The 20000-nt window shown below is 38.0% G+C and overlaps 1 protein-coding gene across 1 annotated transcript in view; it reads right to left on the bottom strand.

The window, feature by feature from the left end:
* LOC144976088 (metalloprotease mig-17-like) overlaps window positions 1-17848 on the bottom strand; it is a 26014-nt gene extending 8166 nt beyond the window's left edge. The window contains exons 1-9 of the mRNA XM_078920268.1: window positions 17711-17848; window positions 15030-15094; window positions 12793-12850; window positions 9288-9363; window positions 8184-8261; window positions 7297-7436; window positions 6124-6164; window positions 2044-2146; window positions 1484-1636 (exon numbers count right to left, since the gene is read on the bottom strand). Coding sequence (XP_078776394.1) covers window positions 1484-1636; window positions 2044-2146; window positions 6124-6164; window positions 7297-7436; window positions 8184-8261; window positions 9288-9363; window positions 12793-12850; window positions 15030-15093 — 713 coding nt within the window. The 5' untranslated portion in view covers window position 15094; window positions 17711-17848. The remainder of the gene's footprint in view (window positions 1-1483; window positions 1637-2043; window positions 2147-6123; window positions 6165-7296; window positions 7437-8183; window positions 8262-9287; window positions 9364-12792; window positions 12851-15029; window positions 15095-17710) is intronic.
* Between the last annotated feature and the right edge of the window lie 2152 nt (window positions 17849-20000).

The following is a 20000-nucleotide window of genomic DNA, read 5'->3' as shown; positions in this document are numbered from 1 at the left end:
GATTAAGTGTGGGACATCCGACACGCATTCACCTGCACGGTTCGTAATCTAATTTACGCTATATTAATCTGTAAACGTTGCCACAAGACCTACGTGGGAGAAACTGGAAAGAGATTAAGCGACAGGTTTGGACAACATTGAAAACGACGAGGACAAACCTGTCGCTCACCACTTCAATGGGTCCAGTCATCGAGGATTGCACGACATCCAAGTTGACGTCCTTCAATTCTGTTACACCACTAAACAACATAGAAAATATAGGGAGGCAGAACTGATACTAAAACTGAGCACCCTATCACCTCACGGTATGAACTCGAGACTGGACCTTATCTAAATATTATACTACCTTTATCTCTTGCACCCCCCCCCCCGACTCCCCGGCCTCCATCGTCTTTTCCTTTCATTACAAACCATTATCATTACTACTACTACTACTACTACTACTACTACTACTACTACTACTACTACTACTACTACTACTACTACTACTACTACTACTACTACTACTACTACTACTACTACTACTGTTGCTTCTGCTGCTGCTACTGCCATTAATGAAAAAACTAATACCTACATCCCTTATATTTTGTATTTATTTCCAATTCCATTGTATTTATTTTCCAACAATAGTCTACACGTTTTTATATTTCCCTTTCTAAACTGCATTACACAGTTCTTCCCCGCCTCCCCTCTTTTCACTTAATTAAATGCGTAAATGTTGCTGCTCGAAGCTCGAAGAAATAAATAATAATGTGAAATTGAATGTAAGCTTCAATTTAATTACAAAAACAGATCAAATGAACGTTTCGGGTTTCCCCTTTATCAACAAAACAGGATGATTGAAACACTACTGATGAATGAGATGATGTGGTAGTGGCGTAGTTAAGATGAATAAACTCATTTTATTTCATTTTAGTTTATTCATCTTAACTACCACATCATCTCATTCATCTGTGGTGTTTCAATCATCCTGTTTTGTTGATAAAGGGGAAACCCGAAACGTTCATTTGATCTGTTTTTGTAATTAAATTGAAGCTTACATTCAATTTGACGTTATTATTTATTACTTAATTAAACGGGCAGCTTTAAGGAATATCTTTTGTTCTATTTCCTGCCCATCAATGTTTTTCTTTATTCAGCTTAACAACGCCACTATTACAATACCTCATTCATCTCTATTGTTTCATTCATCCTGTTTAGCTGATAAAGGGGAAATCCGAAACGTCCATTTTATTTGTTTTTGAGTATATATATATATATATATATATATATATATATATATATATATATATATATATATATTCCTTCGTGGAATGCCTCGGCGACGATATCTTATGATGTCGTGGAGAACGGGCACACTTTATAAAAATAGTCCTTACCTGTGTCCAGTGTTTAACAAGTTAATGATCTTTAGCTATGCCCTGAATTGGAACTGTTAAGATCCTCGCCTAAGTCCATTGATGTAAATGTTAATGATTCTCACCCAAGTGCTTTGATGAAGTTGCTGATGGCTGTGGCTGTGCAAGATGAAAAGAACCATCGTTTGTCGTTTTGTGCTCTGTAGGTGGGGGTCATGATGAAATCATGTGGAGACGAACATGGCTGGCTCGTGGCGTTCACGTGCGGGGCTCCAAGACTGGTGGGTAGTATATTGTATTTTGAATGTCAGATAGATGAATGGATGGATTGATGGATAGTTAGATAGGTCGATTGATTGATAGATGGATATATAAGTAGATTGTCGGATAGATGGATAGATATATTGAAAGATTGATGGATGGATTGATAGAATGATTTATAGATGGATTGATGGATTGGTGGACAAATTGGTGGACAGATAAATTGTTAGATGGATTGATGGATATGTGGATTGATTGATGGGTGAATAGATAGATTGATGGATATGTGGATTAATTGATGGGTGAATAGATAGATTGATAGATGGCTTGGCAAATGGATATAGAAAGATAAATAATTCTTAAATAGATAGGTACACAAACAAACAAAAACACACACTCACACACATACACACATGATATTCACCTGTGTCCAATCTCGTGGGCAGTAGTAATCGCCGTGGACATCGTACCCTCATATTCCACCGCAGTGAGTCCTCCCTCTGTACACGTAGCACCTCTAGCCACGCCTGAACACACGATCATGTGGATCAGAGGGTGACAGTGTTAGCTGTTGGGGTTTTTTTTTTGTGTTTTTTTTTTGTTTTTTTTTTTATTTGTTCGAAACCTACCACATGCCTGCCGTACTCTGGAAAGACGAGTATTTTAAAATGTTGCCAGAAAACTCGTCTTTCAAATATCGACCAATTAAAATAACTCTCATACTGTCAAAAAATTCTCAAAAATTCTCAGTTCTAGCAGACTCGTGCAACTCTTGAAACCGGTGCTAAACGTAGAGCTCTGTTTTCTTTGAAACACATCATTGAGGCCAAGATGTAGATCTCGACGACTGAGCAGGCCAGATTTGCGCACCGGAGAGCTCACTATATTACCGCTACTCCAGAAACAGAACCTTCAAGGAAGATAGCAGTTACGATTGATACACCCAGAGCATATTGAGCTCGGACGCTACGGGGGTGTCCCCTAGGGTCAGACCATTATAGTCCTATTGGTCAGCTTTCAAGGTGGGCAGCCCCGGCTAGTAAGTGCTGACCCTTCACGGTCTGTCTGCTTCAATCGGTGATCGGATCTCAGGATAAAAGCTGAAGAAGTCAAGAAAGCCACCAGTGCTGAGACTGCCAACCTGAAATGTCAACGACCATGTGACCTGGCCTCTCCAACGAGCTATAAGTTGATGATGCATGGAAGATTCATCATCCCACGAACTTAAGATTCTCGACAGTGACATTGCAGCCTTGCAAGCCTGGGGAGAAGTTTTATATTCAGGGAGAGGGGACGGGATTCATACACAGGGAGTAAGATAACAAAGAAAGTATTGGACTGGAACCCTCAGGGCAGAAGATCAAGGGGAAGGCCACGAGCAACATGTAGAAGAATTAAAGAAGCTGATATACAGAGAAGTGGTAAGACCTGGAATGAGATTAAAAAGTTAGCTCAGGATATAGAAGGATGGAAACTGTTTGTCGGTGGCCTATACCCTGACCCAGGGTGAAAAAGGCAATGATGATGATGATGATGATGAAGTAACCAGCCTTGAATCCATGGGTAGCCGCAGAGAACATGAATACTCATTCCTCTGTCAAGGCAAGGAACCTGAAGACCCACGTACGCATGGCGTCGAATTTGGCAGTGAAGAGGACGAGGCCACGGATGCAGGAAAACGTACACAGTTTGTTATCATATTAAGATTTTTAAAGGGAGGGAAACTGGTTGAAAGGTTTTTAGAAATTGTTGAAGTCAGTGATAGGACGGCTGACGGACTAGCAACAATTCTGTCTGCAGTAGAACAGCGATCCCATAGCACACCAAGAATCTTTTCCCTTCCAATGGTACGTTGTGCACCTCCCTTACCTGAATCCCGCCTTCCTGGGTGGCAGGGCTGCGTCTAGGAAAGGCCCCCATCGGGTCAAAAGCACACGTTACAAATGTTTGTGAATACAGCTCAGGAGTGATATGGGTCTGTAACTGTCAGACTCTGTCGCCGGTTTCCCCGCCTTCAGAATGACAACTATCTTAGCGTGCTTCCAAACTTGTGGAAACTATCTTTTTGCAAATAAATCGGACATGCACTAGAGCCAGATGTGTCACCATATCGGGATATATCCCATATATCCTTACTGCTATTCCGTTCTTAACATTGCTTATGACTGCATCCACTTCACGGGGACTGAACGGGGATGTCCAGTCCGACGCTTCGTCTACAGGTAGCGATTCTCAAGTCGACCGGTATGCGTTGCAGACACCTCGCTCGAAACACTGATCCAGGCCCCTTTTGCTACGAGATCTTTATATTCTTTGCAAGTGTTTCTGCTTCACATTAAGATGCAGCCTTCCCAAAGTTCCGCTCGGGACTCAATTTCTTTATCAGTCACCAAACATAGCGGCAAGAGTGTAAATTCAAGACTTTCCACGGTCTCCTGCCACAGTTGCTTCCTTCCTTTTGCCAGAGATTAACGTAGTCTACGTCTTGAGACTGGGTCGGCTGGTAATCCTTGTATATCTTTTCCGACTCCTCCGTCAAGCAGGGGTGTAGAATTTCCTTTTGTCCCGTGGAATAGAATGGTGAGCGCTCTTAACCAGCAGCCTGTTAAATCTGGTTATGTTCTTGGGCTTGGAAGGTAAAGCAGGGCAAAAATTTAGCCTTCCTGAAATTCCATCTGCGACGTGGGAGAGACTGGAACCTCGAGATTGCCACTCCAGCTGTGCCAAGTTCCGGCCTGTGTTGGCGATGCGATTAGTCGTCAAGGCCAACCCTAATGGATTACAACCTTGACGTTGGTGGAGGTGCTTGAAGACATCTTAGGCAAAGGAGTATTTCCGGTTCACCGTCACTAGACCATCCCGGATGTCGAGCCGATACGAGGACGCCTTGAACGGCCGCCCTGGTGTGTGACGGAATGGAGACCCAACCCGGTGTCCGAATGGCCTCGGATATCCCGGGCTCCACAGTACTTTATATCATGGTTCTGTCTCGTTTTCAAATTTAATGGCGAAGCGGTCGGCCGCCTAGCCAACCATTACCGCGATCGTGTCGCTAGGGTTGTTGATGAGGTCTAGAAATCAGCGAAAGTCCCAACTCACCTTTAGCTGGAAAATGCAATATCTGGGTCAGCAATCTGACGAACAGACTGTCCCTCAATATCGAGAGAAAAATGCCAAAAAATGAGCTTTTATCAGAGCTACTGGCCTTCCATAGCGTTGACATTCTCCTATTACCGGATACCAATCTTTATTCAGGCGCGCAATCTTCTCGATTCCAGATCCAAGGCTGTACGGTGGTCCAACCACAGCAAATATTCCAAACATGTGTGCCCTCCTGCCTCAGAGACGTGAACGCTTACGTGGTCACGTTGTACGCATACAGGAAAGCCAAATCCAAAGGTATATCCTGTATGAAGAGATTGCTACTGGCACCAGAACAACAGGCAGACCGTTTCTTAGGTTTACGGATGCTGCAAGAAAAATCTGAAGCCTAGCAACATCCGCCCCGCCGACCTTGACTCCATGGCGGTTGACCGAGACTCTTGGAGACTTATTGTGGAGAGTATTATTCAGTCGTGCGAGAGAAGAAGACAAGACCAGTGGAAGGAGAAAAGACAAAGCCAGCAACAGAGGGCAGTATCAGTGACATTATCAGGAGAGGTAGAGGTAGGATGTATCTGCAGCAACGGCAAAAATATCTGCCGCTCTCAAATCGGCCTGTTTAGCCACAGCAGACGCTGCCTTTCAACTGACTTTGCAAACCGCAAAAACTACATTGTCTTCTGACGGATCCAAAGTAAAAAAGGGAGGCGAAGTGTCACGTCAGTAAGTCTATGTTCATCTATGTGGCCTTCTGGTATGACACTCGCTTTCGTATCGGAAGGTCCTGAGTTCGAGCCAAGCTCGGCGCATAGTTGAGTCCTTGGCCAAGGCTCTTTACTCACATTCTCTCACCGTAGTCAGGTGTAACATGAGTACCTGTCCATTAAAAGCGTTGTCTCTGCCGGAAAAAATAGTGATATCGCATAACAGGCATCATGTCTCGTTCTATATGTGAAATATTGCTATCGGTTAGGGAACCCTTGTAAAGTGGATATTGCGCTATATAAAAGCTCAAGTTTTTAAAAAAAAGTGATTTCATCTCTAACATGCTGGAATATCTGAGGACCCACAAATACAAACAGATAGATTTCAATGGGTCTATACTCCTATAAGGCAAAATATTATGATTTGAATGCCTCTTATTTTGGTAACAACTAAAATGTGCTTACATCATAAAACAAAATAATGATTTTAAAAGTAAGGGCATATCACTCAAAATTTAATCTTTACTGTATTACAAGTCTGATTTTGGTAAAAATTGATTTTCCATGAAGAGGGTGTCTAAACACTGTGTCTCTAGGTGGATGTTTTACTTGGCGCTAAGAAAAAAATATTTTTAAAGAAAAAAACTAAAGAAACTGCAGCTCTCCAGATGTAATGGAGGAATTTTCACTTCACATACCTGCTACTGATGGGCTACCACTAGCGCCAAAGAGATCATATCTGTAAAGTAAAACATGTTCTTAAGCGTCAAGTCTAAAAAATTATCTTTTTATATTTTGGTATTTCAATACGATTACAATTTGAGTGTGAATTCAGACTAGAAAAAACACGAATATTTTAACCTTCAGTAGATCAGGAAATCAGCAGATTGTCACCCGACCCAAGAGAAAGAAACCAGCAGATACATCAGGAATTGATCAGTTTGTCCTAAGCTATTTTTAGTAACAACACCTAGCTATAATGTAGGTCAGATCCTCCATCAAAGAGTAGACAACGATCTGTTTTTAGAGATATTCTTCTGTGTATTGGAGTTACCAGAAAGTGATTCTTGCCGGGAAGTGACAAGAATAAATTATACTTCAAGTAGCCCCAGATTGTAAACATGACTCATTCATAGGCATCTTTCAGAGGTTGTTATATCAATTAGCATTTTTAGACATTAGAATTTTTTTCTATATTGTATAACATTAATTAAGAAAAGAAAGTGTTTATATCTTAACATTTTGGCATTAAATTTGAAAAAAAATGTTTTCCAAAAACTAAATTGTGACTTTGCGGTTTTACTCCTCTACTCTGCATATGAAAAAAATAATTTCTACTTTAAAAGAATGTCAGAAAAAACATACGCTACAAAGTCATTGTCAAAACCTACACTAGAATATAACAGATTTGTCTCGGACCCTACCATAAATCAGAAATCTCAGAAAATGAAAGAATAGAAAACAGAGCAGAGAAATTTACAAATCAAAACAACAAAGAAAAACCTCACAAGACTGATTTAGATCTTAAACTGATTCAAGATAGAAGAAAGCGTGACAACGTTACAATATATTGCAAAGGCCCCAAACGACTAAGTGAAATTACCCCTCGGGGATATTCAACAAAATTAGAGTAAGCCATCCAAGCTTATGGTTCAAGAAAGGATGTCCACTTGTACTGGTTCAGACCATCGACATTGAGACAGTGGAATAGTCTCACATCTTCAAGGAAAGAAAAATAGTAATTCAAAATTGAAGTTACACACTTAAAAGGGAAAAGAAGAAGATAAAAAAAGAAAACACACACACACACACACACACACACACACACACTTACGCACACCACGACCACTACTATCACCACCACCACCTACCCAGTATAGATCAGAGCCAAATCATAACCAACAGTACTGTAGGCGTTGTTCGATATCAGCCAGGCATGGAATATGTCCAGGGCCTTATTAGTATAAATGTATTTTTCGCTTTGCAAATCGCTTTCCTTAAACAGATCCGCCTGGAATAATTAGAAAAACAATATTATGGTAGCGATGCGTTATGCTATTTTACTGGACACTACAAACTTGTTCACTTTGCTCAAAGAGACTTCAACGATTCTGCGGCTATGTGGTCTTGTGTTATGACACTCGCTTTCGGATCGGAAGGTCCTGGCTTCGAGCCTCGCTCGGCGCATAGTTGAGTGCTTGGAAAATACTTTTTACTCACATTATCTCACCGTACTCAGGTGTGAAATGAGTACAACGACGCTATCTCTGTCAGATAAATTGTAACGCCTAACAGCTGCCATGTCTCTTTCTACATGTTACGTGTTGCTGTTGGTCAGGGATCATTTGTAAAGCGCTTTGAGCACATTTAGTGGATATTGCTCTATATTAAAGCTCTAGTTTAGTGAGTTTAACTATCAATCGTCAAGAATTCCCTTCAACCTGTCAACAAATCTGAAACCTGACACGTTCTTTGAAGGGGGGGGGGTACATTCTAATTGATGGATAAATGAAGTAACATTTTCTGACATAGCTGCATTATGTACAGTGTTCCTAAATATCTGACTCAAGCCAGTTTGAAATTTATGGATATCATGCGAAGTGATTGCAGTCCACATTTCCTCTTTAAATGGGAGAGAAATACGTAATTATTTCTATTTTGTTCTCTTTCCTTTTAAACATTTACAAATGTATACCTACAATTGTTCGTCCATTCACCCGTCCATGATTTCTTTGACAACCCCATCTCCATGTCTTACCGTCATAATGGTCACTTTCTTTGCCCTGATTTCCATAGACAGGCCATAGCTGCTCAAACTGCCGAAAAACTGGTTCATCTGTAGAAATAATTTTAAATCCCAAAATGTGACCAAACCAGATATAATTTAATCTAGTGAAAATAATAAAAGGTTCACATTGCAGGGACTACTGATTGGGTTTGGCTCCTTTCTACACTGTAGAATGGTTATTTATACCTTGTCACTTAGTAAGACAAATAGTTATAATAGCTGTTGAATAAGTTACAGCTGAAATAACATAAACAAAACAAATTCAATAGCTTATGTTTTATTCAACTTGCCATCTATCAATTTAATATCCTGTTCTTATTTCTGGTAGATTTTCAAATGTCTTTGATTTCTGCTTTGTCTTAAAACAAAGCCATAATTTTATTCCACATTTTCTCTCCCTATACGATCCTATTTTATCATATATCCTATCCAATCATAACATATTATATCCCATCCCACCAAATCCTATCATATATGTTATATCTTATTCTATCGTATCATATTTTATCCTACCATATCATTTCTTGTCCTTTCCTATCCTATCTTATTATATGATATCTTATATTATCCAATCATATCATATCCTATCCTATCCTATGCTATCATATCATATCATACCTTAATGCACCTTATACATGAAACCAGGAAAACCGCTTGCAATCTTCTGTTATAATTCGTATAAAGCTTACAAATTCATACGAAAGTGTGTATGTGATTGTGCCTCTGTGTGTGAGTGGGTGTGTGTATATGTGTATATGTGCGTGTGATTGTGCCTCGGTGTGTGAGTGGGTGTGTGTATGTGTGTATATGTGCGTGTGATTGTGCCTCGGTGTGTGAGTGGGTGTGTGTATGTGTGTATATGTGCGTGTGATTGTGCCTCGGTGTGTGAGTGGGTGTGTGTATGTGCGTATGTTAGTGTGTCTCGGTGTGTGAGTGGGTGTGTGTATGTGTGTATGTGTGCGTGTGATTAGTGTGTATCCCATGTCAGCCATAGCGTACCTTCATTCATCAAAGTAGAAAGATCAGTGAATTGTATAAACATTAAGTATTTCCGATATAAACTAAATCCATTACCTGAAAAATGTAATAGTTAATGTCAGTCTTGATGGTACTTTCAGCCGTGGCAGCGTTATATCCTAAGGCCAAGTAACTGCAGAAAAATGTGATAATATATAGAGAGTAATAGTCACTAAAGCTGAACTCGCTTTATAAAATGCCTCAAGACAGAGGGAATACTGAACAAATAGACAATAAACGACACCTTAAAGATCTCTAAATATGGGAAATAAGACTATTGATATATAGTCAGCAATACAAATAGACAGATAGACAGATATAAGAATAAGGACGAAAAAACACCAACATCGAACTCAATTGAAAAGCACACTACGGATCCAATGTCGACCGAGGATATGGAAACCCACTGAAACGATCGTGTCGACAATAATGTGAATGTCCCTACTTATTTTATATGCTCTAATCAATATTATCGAGCACTCTCGTACCTACAAGTACCCACCAACACTCATTTATATATATTTATAGTGGGCGAAGTGGCCGAGTGATTAGACAGATTGCGCATCAGGGCGCTAACGGGGCCGATTAGAGATAGACGACAATTGGGATTGTTTGGAAGCTTTAACCCTTTGCCCACTAGTCATTATGACATCCGAAATGCTATTGCCTTCTACATCTACGCCAAAACAGAAATAGAGGGTGGAGCCTACCATGATATAACATTTTATGGAGCCCTAATTTCGTCATATCAGTTCTGTCCACTGACAGGTGGGTGAATATCGCTTTCCAGAACTTGTGTCCTTATATGAAATTCTGAGTTTTTGACCAATCAACGATTGCTCTTTTGATAGCTCGCTTGTCAAAATGAGTCAGCTCAACCCTTGATTTATGTACAGGCATCACAGGCGGTATATGTTGTGTAACTTCAAAGACCACGATTGACCGAAAGCGATGAATGGAAGCCATACTGTGGCGTGGAGAACGAGGTCTTGTATGTATAGTTACGTCATATCTCAACGCTCGTGAATTCTTAGTACGGCTGGACTCACAATCAAAACACGAAATATGTGTTTTAAACTCTTGAATCAATCGAGTTACATCAGTGCATTCGTCTCATTGAGAAATGAAAAACGATATATAAATCAAGAACATCGACCGGAAAACAAGGAAATTATCATAAAATTATAAAATTTGAGAAAGCTGTTTTCAAAATCAAATCTATTACAAAAAAGGTTATTTCTAGATCGATTTTTATGAGACAAAGACAATTTTTCTCCACTTTTCAAGCTGATTCCAACAATGAGGTTTTCAAATTTATCGCGATAAGATTATTTGTCATTATTTTTTTTTAATACCCAATTGACTGCTCAGGAAATGAATACGTAATCCTTGGCGGCTAGCGAGTAGGTGTTAAATTTTGCTTACCCTTTCCCACGTAGACGCACACACACACGCACACACACACACACACACACACACACAGACTTATCGTCGTCTAGCATCCTATCGTTCGGCTCGACGATTAAAAGGGGTTCGTATCGTCGCTAAAATAATTACAAAATACATATATTTAAAATATATTTATAGTAATGTGAATTAAATATTTTAATGCTCTAATATATCAAGAATGATCATTATTATGATTTATTACGGTGTGAATTGAATTAGACCTTTAAAACTGAAGTTTAATCTGACACCCTAGTCGCTGTTATCATTCGAGTCTAAGTTGTAATAAGGCAACTTTGGCCAGAAGTGAAAGACATACATTGTGTGTTCAGTCTGTGTGTGTGTGTGTGTGTGTGTGTGTGTGTGTGCGTCTGCGTGGGAAAGGGTAAGCAAAATTTAACACCTACTCGCTAGCCGCCAAGGATTACGTATTCATTTCCTGAGCAGTCAATTGGGTATTAAAAAAAATAATGACAAATAATCTTATCGCGATAAATTTGAAAACCTCATTGTTGGAATCAGCTTGAAAAGTGGAGAAAAATTGTCTTTGTCTCATAAAAATCGGTCTAGAAATAACCTTTTTTGTAATAGATTTGATTTTGAAAATAGCTTTCTCAAATTTTATAATTTTATGATAATTTCCTTATTTTCCGGTCGGTGTTCTTGATTTATATATCGTTTTTAATTTCTCAATGAGACGAACGCACTGATGTAACTCGATTGATTCAAGAGTTTAAAACACAGATTTCGAGTTTTGATTGTGAGTCCAGCCGTACTAAGAATTCACGAGCGTTGAGATATGACGTAACTATACATACAAGACCTCGTTCTCCACGCCACAGTAGGGCTTCCATTCATCGCTTTCGGTCAACCGTGGTCTTTGAAGTTACACAACATATACCGCCTGTGATGCCTTTACATAAATCAAGGGCTGAGCTGACTCATGTTGACAAGCGAGCTATCAAAAGAGCAATCCGTTGATTGGTCAAAAACTCAGGATTTCATATAAGGACATAAGTTCTTGAAAGCGATATCCACCTACCTGTCCGTGGACAGAACTGATATGATGAAATTAGTGATCCATAAAATGTTATATCATGGTAGGCTCCACCCTCTATTTCTATTCTGGCGTAGATGTAGAAGGCGATAGCATTTCGGATGTCATAATGACTAGTGGGCAAAGGGTTAAAGCTTCCAAACAATCCCAATCGTCGTCTATCTCTAACGGGACCCGTTGGCGCCCTGTCGCGCAAACTCAGTATTAAGGCATTGCACTACGACCCGGAAGATCCCGGGCTCGAGCTCCGCTTCAGGTACTTTCGTTTTGTTCCTTATGGAAGATCATTAACCTCCAATTTGCTCACTTTGGACAACATGGGTGATTCCTGTTGACATCAGACATCTTGTTGGATGAATTATCTATATTCCTTCGTGGAATGCCTAGGCGTCGACATCTTATGATGTTGTCGCGGAAGGGGCATAATTATATATATATATATATATATATATATATATATATATATATATATATATATATATATATATATATATTTATATATATATATATATATATATATATATATATATAGATATGTAGATATATAGATAGCTAAATAGCCAGATAGACAGATGGATAGATAGATAGATAGCTAGATAGATAGATAGATAGATAGATAGATAGACACATAAATAGATAGATAGATAGATAGATAGATAGATAGATAGATAGATAGATAGATAGATAGATAGATAGATAGATAGATAGATAGATAGACAAATATATAGATAGACAGATAAATAGATAGATAGATAGATAGATAGATAGATAGATAGATAGATAGATAGATAGATAGATAGATAGATAGATAGATGGATAGATAGATAGATAGAGAGACAGGGAGATAGATAGATAGATAGATAAATAGACAGAGATAGATAGATAGATAGATAGAAAGATAGATAGATAGATAAATAGATAGATAGATAGATAGATAGATAGATAGATAGATAGATAGATAGATAGATAGATAGATAGATAGATAGATAGATATGACAGGATAGGATTGGATAATCAACATATAACTATTTACATATTTCTTCCATACTGTATACTTACTTTCTGACGACTTCTGGAGCCACCACGAAATAGACCTCTACAACGTTGGTCTCGGACACTAGCAACCAAGAAAACAAACGATTTTAATGTTAGGATTCGTTATCGTTGTTGGTGTTGGTGTTGGTGGTGGTGGTGTTGTTGTTACTGTTGTTTTTGTGGGGTTTTTTCGTTGTTGTTGTTGTTGTTGTTGTTGTTGTTGTTGTTGTTGTTGTCGTTGTTATTGGTGGTGGTGGTGTTGTTGGTGTTGTTGTTGTTGTTGTTTTGTTATTTTTTATGTGTGTGTGTTTGTGTGTGTGTGTTTGTGTGTGTGTGTTTGTGTGTGTGTGTGTGTTGGTGTTTTTTCTTGTGATTCAATAAAAAGCTTTAAGTTTTTGCCCGATATTGTTAATGGGTTTTTACATCATGAATGATTGAGGCTTGACCGACGTATACAAGTCCTCAGGTCTGACATTCGAATGCAATTATGGGTCTAGTTTAATGAACACTATTTTGGGTCTTTTTTTTTTAGATTTCCATTAGAACAATGAGCCCAAAATGAATTGGCTTATCAGACCTGCACATAAGTACACGTTTTGTTTCACCATCTCTCCTTTACCGAAAACGAGAGATCCTTTAATGTCATCACAACAATTACACCGTAACTTAATATGAATTATCTACAAAACCGAAAGTACTTTTAGAAAGAGAAATGAGAATGCAATGGAAAACAATGTATCTCTAGCCCTGCATAATAACTCCAATTTATCTTCTTTTAACTCACTCAACCCTAATACCGACTATATCTGTAGTTTACCGGGGTTTTTTTTTACCCCATGCCTATTTATTTAATCTTTCTGACACAAATTATAGGCGCGTAGTATAAAAGCTAATGTTTATAGTTTGTGCATGTTAATGGTAGTTGAATAAAACTATCTATGCACATGCTCGTTATAAATAGATTTTTTTTTCCAATTTTGAACAGTAGCAAAACTCTCTAGGGTTGAGTGAGTTAATAGACTAAAATATCTATGGTCTGTGTCAAAACTTTGCTCAGAACACTACACTGGATGCCCGTTCGAGCCAGAATCGAATACAAATTGCACTTTTTTCTTTCAACACACTAAATTCCCGATCTCCGAGCTATATTCAAGAACTTGTGGTCCCCTACTCCCTAATTCGCCAGCTTAGGTCATCGGAGATCCAGCTAATAAAAGTGACAAAATCACGGCTTACTAATTTCGGCGATAGATCGTTTTATAAAACAGGACCTGCCATTTGGAACTCGCTTCCTTTGTCAGTAAGGCTCTCGGGAAGCGTATTAAAGAAATAGCCAAAGGCTCATCTTTTCCAGAAGTTGTAATCCTAGGCATTTTCTTATTGATGAGTAAATTATACGTATTATTTTTTATTCCATTTTGTTGAATGTCAATTTCACTTTGTAAAACTTGCATAGTTAGTGTGTGCGACTGTTGTGTGTGTCTGTTTGGCTCGGTGTGAGTGTGTTTATGGTTTGACAAATATATCATTGTAAAACGGATTGAGGCTTCGGCGTTTACCGCTATAAAAGAACACTTTATTATTAACTATCATTACTAGCGGAGAACCCCCAATATTGGCGGAGATGTAAAACTACCAAACAGACTGTCATCTATTATACGTATTATACTACTGTATTATATTTTTAGATTTGCCACTAATTCTGTAATCACTGATAAAAATAATTTAGCATTGGCTTTACGGAACAATGTTGATCCCGAAACCCTATTATTTAAAACGAAGAATAGATTAGAGAGAATCTCATTGCTTGATAGGATCAAGAGAAATCAAAATTATGTCATCGATTATTGTTGTGGATATGCTAGAATTGCGTACAATAAATTATCCTCTCAATGAAAGCCTAACGTCAAAAAGGACTGTGTATTTGAGTATTACGACCTGGCAGATTTTCTTCGTATTAATTTGAATCAACCGATGATAGAATTAGCCTAAAATACAAAGAAGGTTTGCCAGATCTTCGTACATCAGTCTGTAAAAATAGTACAATAATTCTGAGATTTGACAGTAAATCTGTGCTCGATGATAACAATTTTATATTGGCTGCTCGGAAAAATGTTGATTCTCAGCCCTATTTTTTTTAAATAATAGATTTGTTGTGAAAAAACCCATTGATTCCTCCACTTCTCCGTATATCTATTAATAGATTAGTTTTTATCTGTACAGAGTTGAAATATGACGTCATGTTGTAAACTGTAACTCACTGACATAAGAAAATCCCGCCATCAACAACACAGCCGTCCATACTGATGACGTCATCTTGAGCATCCTGGATGGATTGGACAAGAATACAAATGACAGTTTAATGATGCTATGCGTTTAGGTAAAATACGCACAGCATCCGCCAGCCGGGTATAACATATAAACACGCAAAACTATGTGTAAATTCGAACGTTTATTGTATGAGTGATAAAATTTAGTGAGAACTAATCATTAAAATGGCTGACTAAAAACAATAACAAAGTGCAGAGTGAATCAATTTCATTCCATCTATAGAGAGGTGGATGAGAAATGATAATTTGTTTTAGGTTGTCCTTGGGTTTTCTAATTATTAGTGATAGTGGTTTTAATCCTTTGGTTGCACATTTGGTTAAAATGGTTTTCAGCTACCTTTTACGTCGGTTTACAGTCAATTTTTCAGGTTTACAGCTACGTACTTGTCGGTTTACAGTCAAACAGTTTAGGTTTACAGCTACGTACTTGTCGGTTTGCAGTCAAACAGTTTAGGTTTACAGCTACGTACTTGTCGGTTTGTAGTCAAACAGTTTAGGTTTACAGCTACGTACTTGTCGGTTTGTAGTCAAACAGTTTAGGTTTACAGCTACGTACTTGTCGGTTTGTAGTCAAACAGTTTAGGTTTACAGCTACGCACATATAGGTTTACAATCAAACAGTTTAAGTTTACAGCTACACAAACGTAGGTTTACAGTCAAACAGTTTAAGTTTACAGCTACCCACACGTAGGTTTACAGTCAAACAGTTTAGGTTTACAGCTACCCACACGTAGGTTTACAGTCAAATGTTTTAGGTTTACAGCTGCGTACATATTTCTTTACAATAAAATGTTTTAGTGTTAAAATTAAATTTTTCTACGATCATTTACATTCATTTGAATACAAAAATCTTCTAGAATGTTCACGGGTCGTTTTTGAGGTGGATTAATAATCGTTGTCCATTGACTGCGATCAAAGGCTATGTGGTCTAGTGGTATGACACTCGCTTTTGGGTCGGATGGTCCTGGGTTCTAGCCTCATTCGGCGCATAGTTGAGTCCTTGGAGGAGGCTCTTTCCTAACATTCTCTCACCGTACTCAGGTGTAAAATGAGTCCTTGGCCGCTAATAGCGGGTCTCTGCCCGAAAAAACGTGTAATATTGCCCAACAGACGTCATGTCCCGTCCTACGTGTAAAGTATTACTGATGGCCAGGGATCCTTTGTAAAGCGCCTTGAACACGTTTAGTGAATGTCGTGCTATATAAAAGCTCAATTATTGTTTTCAATGTCTGCAAGGATGGCGGGGCATTGATTGTCTTTGGGACGCCAGCAACGAGTATAAAGTCACTGATCTAGTCACAATATGAAATCTATCGGTTCTAAATGAGCTTTTATATAGCGCAATGTCCACTAAATGTGCTCACAGCGCTTTACAAGAGATCCCTTGTCAACAGCAACAATTAATATTTAGGACGTGACATGGTGCCTGTTAGGCGATGTTACAAATTATTTTTTGACGGAGACAACGCTGTTAACGGTCAGGTACTCTTTTTGCACCTGAGTACGGTGAGAGAATGTGAGTAAAGGATGTGATTTCTAGTGACCTTATCTAAAGTATTGAATACCCCAATATTACATAATAATAATAATAATAATAATAATAATAATAATAATAATAATAATAATAATAATAATAATAATAATAATAATAATAATAATAATAATAATAATAATAATATTAATAATAATAATAATAATAATAATAATAATAATAATAATAATAATAATAATAATAATAAATAATAATAATAATAATAATAATAATAATAATAATAATAATAATAATAATAATAATAATACACTATAGCGCCTTTCGTCGAAAGCTCAAAGCGCTTTTTTTAAAAGGGCATTGTTTACCTAGGTAAAAATAATATTCCAAGTCCAAGTATAACAATATCAAAACATTAAGAGTATAACACGAGCATCAAAAACATCATCAATACAAAAGTCACATATAATACATTTAAAATTTAATTAGGTAAATATTTTTGGAAAAGATTTGTTTTCAGGGTTTTTATTTTATTTTTTGAAAATATCTCTTGTGCTGGAAAATCTCACAAATCATCTTCAACAGTCGTCACGTCCCTTCCTTCCTAATGACGCATGGTAACTTAGTAACACTGGCTAAACTATCGGAACAATGGCGGACGCCGTATGAAATATTTCCCCGGCGAGCATAAAAGCGTATCCAGAGGAAAAAAAAACATAAATTTGATCGTGTTTTGACTTTTACAGATTCTTTTCACAAGACATATGAAAAGTTCTAGCCAGCATGAAGAATAAAAAGTACAGATTTTCTTTGTTTAGAACCAAGATGGCCGCCGTTGCTGGGTGACGTGACATCAGACTATTGAATTCAATTGAGGGAGATCAATCCAAATAGTGGGTCCGAATTTCAATAGAGACCGATCGCCAAAGTATTTAAGGTCAGTTTAATGATATGCCAACAATTATAAATCGTGGGATTTAATAATTCTCAGGGGATGAATTTTTGATGATAATGTCAAAAGTAAGCGATTTACAAAGCGATTTGAGCACATTTAGTGAACATTGCTCTCTATAAAAGCTCAAGTTTTTAAAACATAAAAATGTCACCCTATGAAATAGTCTACCTTTGGAATGTCGATATCAATTGCTTGACCACACAACTCTATAGCCAGACCCACGATCAAATCAAGACTCAAATTTCAGCCAGAAACGAACAGAACTCTAGGATACGATTCGCCAGGAGGGAAATCGAGCTTTTGACTGACAGATATGGAACTGGGTTATATTTATACTGGATCTGTTAATGACATTCTCATTGAATTCTGAAGAGGTTCAATCTAATTATTTTTGAGAGGGTATTCACGTGTTTATGTAGTTCTTTTGCACTTTTCTCCAGAGGCGGTCTCTGTACTTGGGACATACACAGTACAGTGGCTCTGCTGACACATTTATGACGTCACACTCGTGCCTGAACTTGAAAGAAAATTGGAGACAAATCATCAGTCTGTGTATACAAATAAAATATATGAAGCAGTCGATAAACATTTACAACAATCGATATGAAACATCACAGTCATCTCAGCAGACAATTTCCATTTCCGCCACTGCTCACTCATACCCCCAATTCACTCATTCAAGTACGGTATCATCTTTTGGTAAACTTCCGTGACTGGAGATCGGTCGACTCCGAGTCGATAAAACTATCTTCAAGAGAATTATCTTTTGTCAATATCAGACAACAAAACGTGCTGCACAATTTAATTTCCCGTACCGGATGAACACAGTGCATCTCATCTTGCCCTATTCTACTTACCAAGAGATCCATCACAAAGCAGGAAATAAAAACTCCACTACACTCGCTTTGATTTCTAGTGACCTTCTCGTCTGTGATGCGAGACAAACAAGTGTTGTTTTTTGTTTTTTTTTTTTTAATTTCATGGCTGTTTTTATAAAACACTTTTTGTCGATTTTTATTCTTTTTGAGATTTTCCATCCATGAGATGAATTGAAACGTAAACTCTATTTTAACCACAAATTGACACGCCTAATGTCCCTCGATTTGCATGAATTTTTTGAAGTTTAAATAATTATAGAATGATAGAAGGAATGAGAAATTTAAGGGGAGATAACCATCAATATCTCAAAATGGGAAAATCAAAGTTAGGGAGTTTTGTAAAACCGGTCTTCAATTTGATCCGGGGAAAGATCTGAATTGTTTACACGTTAATCTCATTCTATCTCCTTCCTATAAAGACAGCGGAAATGGTTTTCTTATTAGATACATCAGGGACGAAATTATTCCTAGACGTCTAGGTTTTTGGTGTGTTGTTTAAAAAAAAAATTATATTCTCGTTTTGTTTTGTTTTCTTATTGTTTTGTTTTTCTTAATCCGAGTAGAACTAGTACATTCATAATTTTAATGTAACGAGAATTTGGTGTTGACTACAAGGCAAGACGACAAAGCGAATAGAAAATCTTCAAGCCAACCCCCCCCCCCCCCCCCACCCTCACCCCCAATCAAGTTCATTTTATTACTTGTGATGTGTAACAGACAATGAAAACAGTTAGAAGAAGAATTTCCGTCAGTCTAACATTTGACATGAAGTAGGCCTGCAGAGCCATTAGACCTAAAGCGCCCAAGTTTATAACGGTTTCTGTGGCGTGAAACGGACATTAACAAATGCTTGTTATCTTTTGGATAGGACGCCGGTCTATTACAAATTAATTTCCACCAGATCTAACAGACCCAGCTACCCAATCACTGCTGGGATGACTGGGAGGTCAGAATAAATCTCGACTTCTCTCGGGATCGATCTCGGTCCCTTTGCGTGAAAAGCGAGTGCTCTACCGGCTGAGCAATCGGGACCTGCAAGATTTGCCTTAGTTATCCAATTGGATTCAATAGTCTGATGTCACGTCCGCCCAGCAACAAGAAGCTTGGCTCTAAACCAGTAAAATCAGTACTTGTTATGCTTCGTGCTGGTTAGATTTTTTCTCATGTCACGTGATCAAAATGTATAAAAGTCAAAACGTGATCAGATGTATAATGTTTATCTCCTCTGGATACACATTTATGCTCGTTGGAAAAGTATTTCATAAGGCGTCCGCCATTGTTCCGATAGTTTAGAACCAGTTACTAAGTTACGATGCGTCATTTCGAGGGAAGTGACGTCACGACCGTTGAAGCCTATTACTATGGGGGCTACCAGGATTTTGAGAAAGTCCGATGGAATACACGGACAAGTCAGATTAATGGCGACTTGGTCGAATATAGATACAAATAAATTATCACCCCCCCCCCTCACAACCCAAACCCGCCACATAGACATCGTTTTAGATGAATTTATTATAAATAGAGACTCTACATCGATTACCAATATCGATGTGGATTTCGATTCATATAGGTATGTAACG

Source organism: Berghia stephanieae, chromosome 7 (assembly GCF_034508935.2).
Source record: "Berghia stephanieae isolate SIO BIC M18660-M18661 chromosome 7, UCSD_Bste_1.3, whole genome shotgun sequence".
NCBI lineage: Eukaryota > Metazoa > Mollusca > Gastropoda > Nudibranchia > Aeolidiidae > Berghia > Berghia stephanieae.
This window is presented reverse-complemented; position numbering and strand designations above follow the sequence as displayed.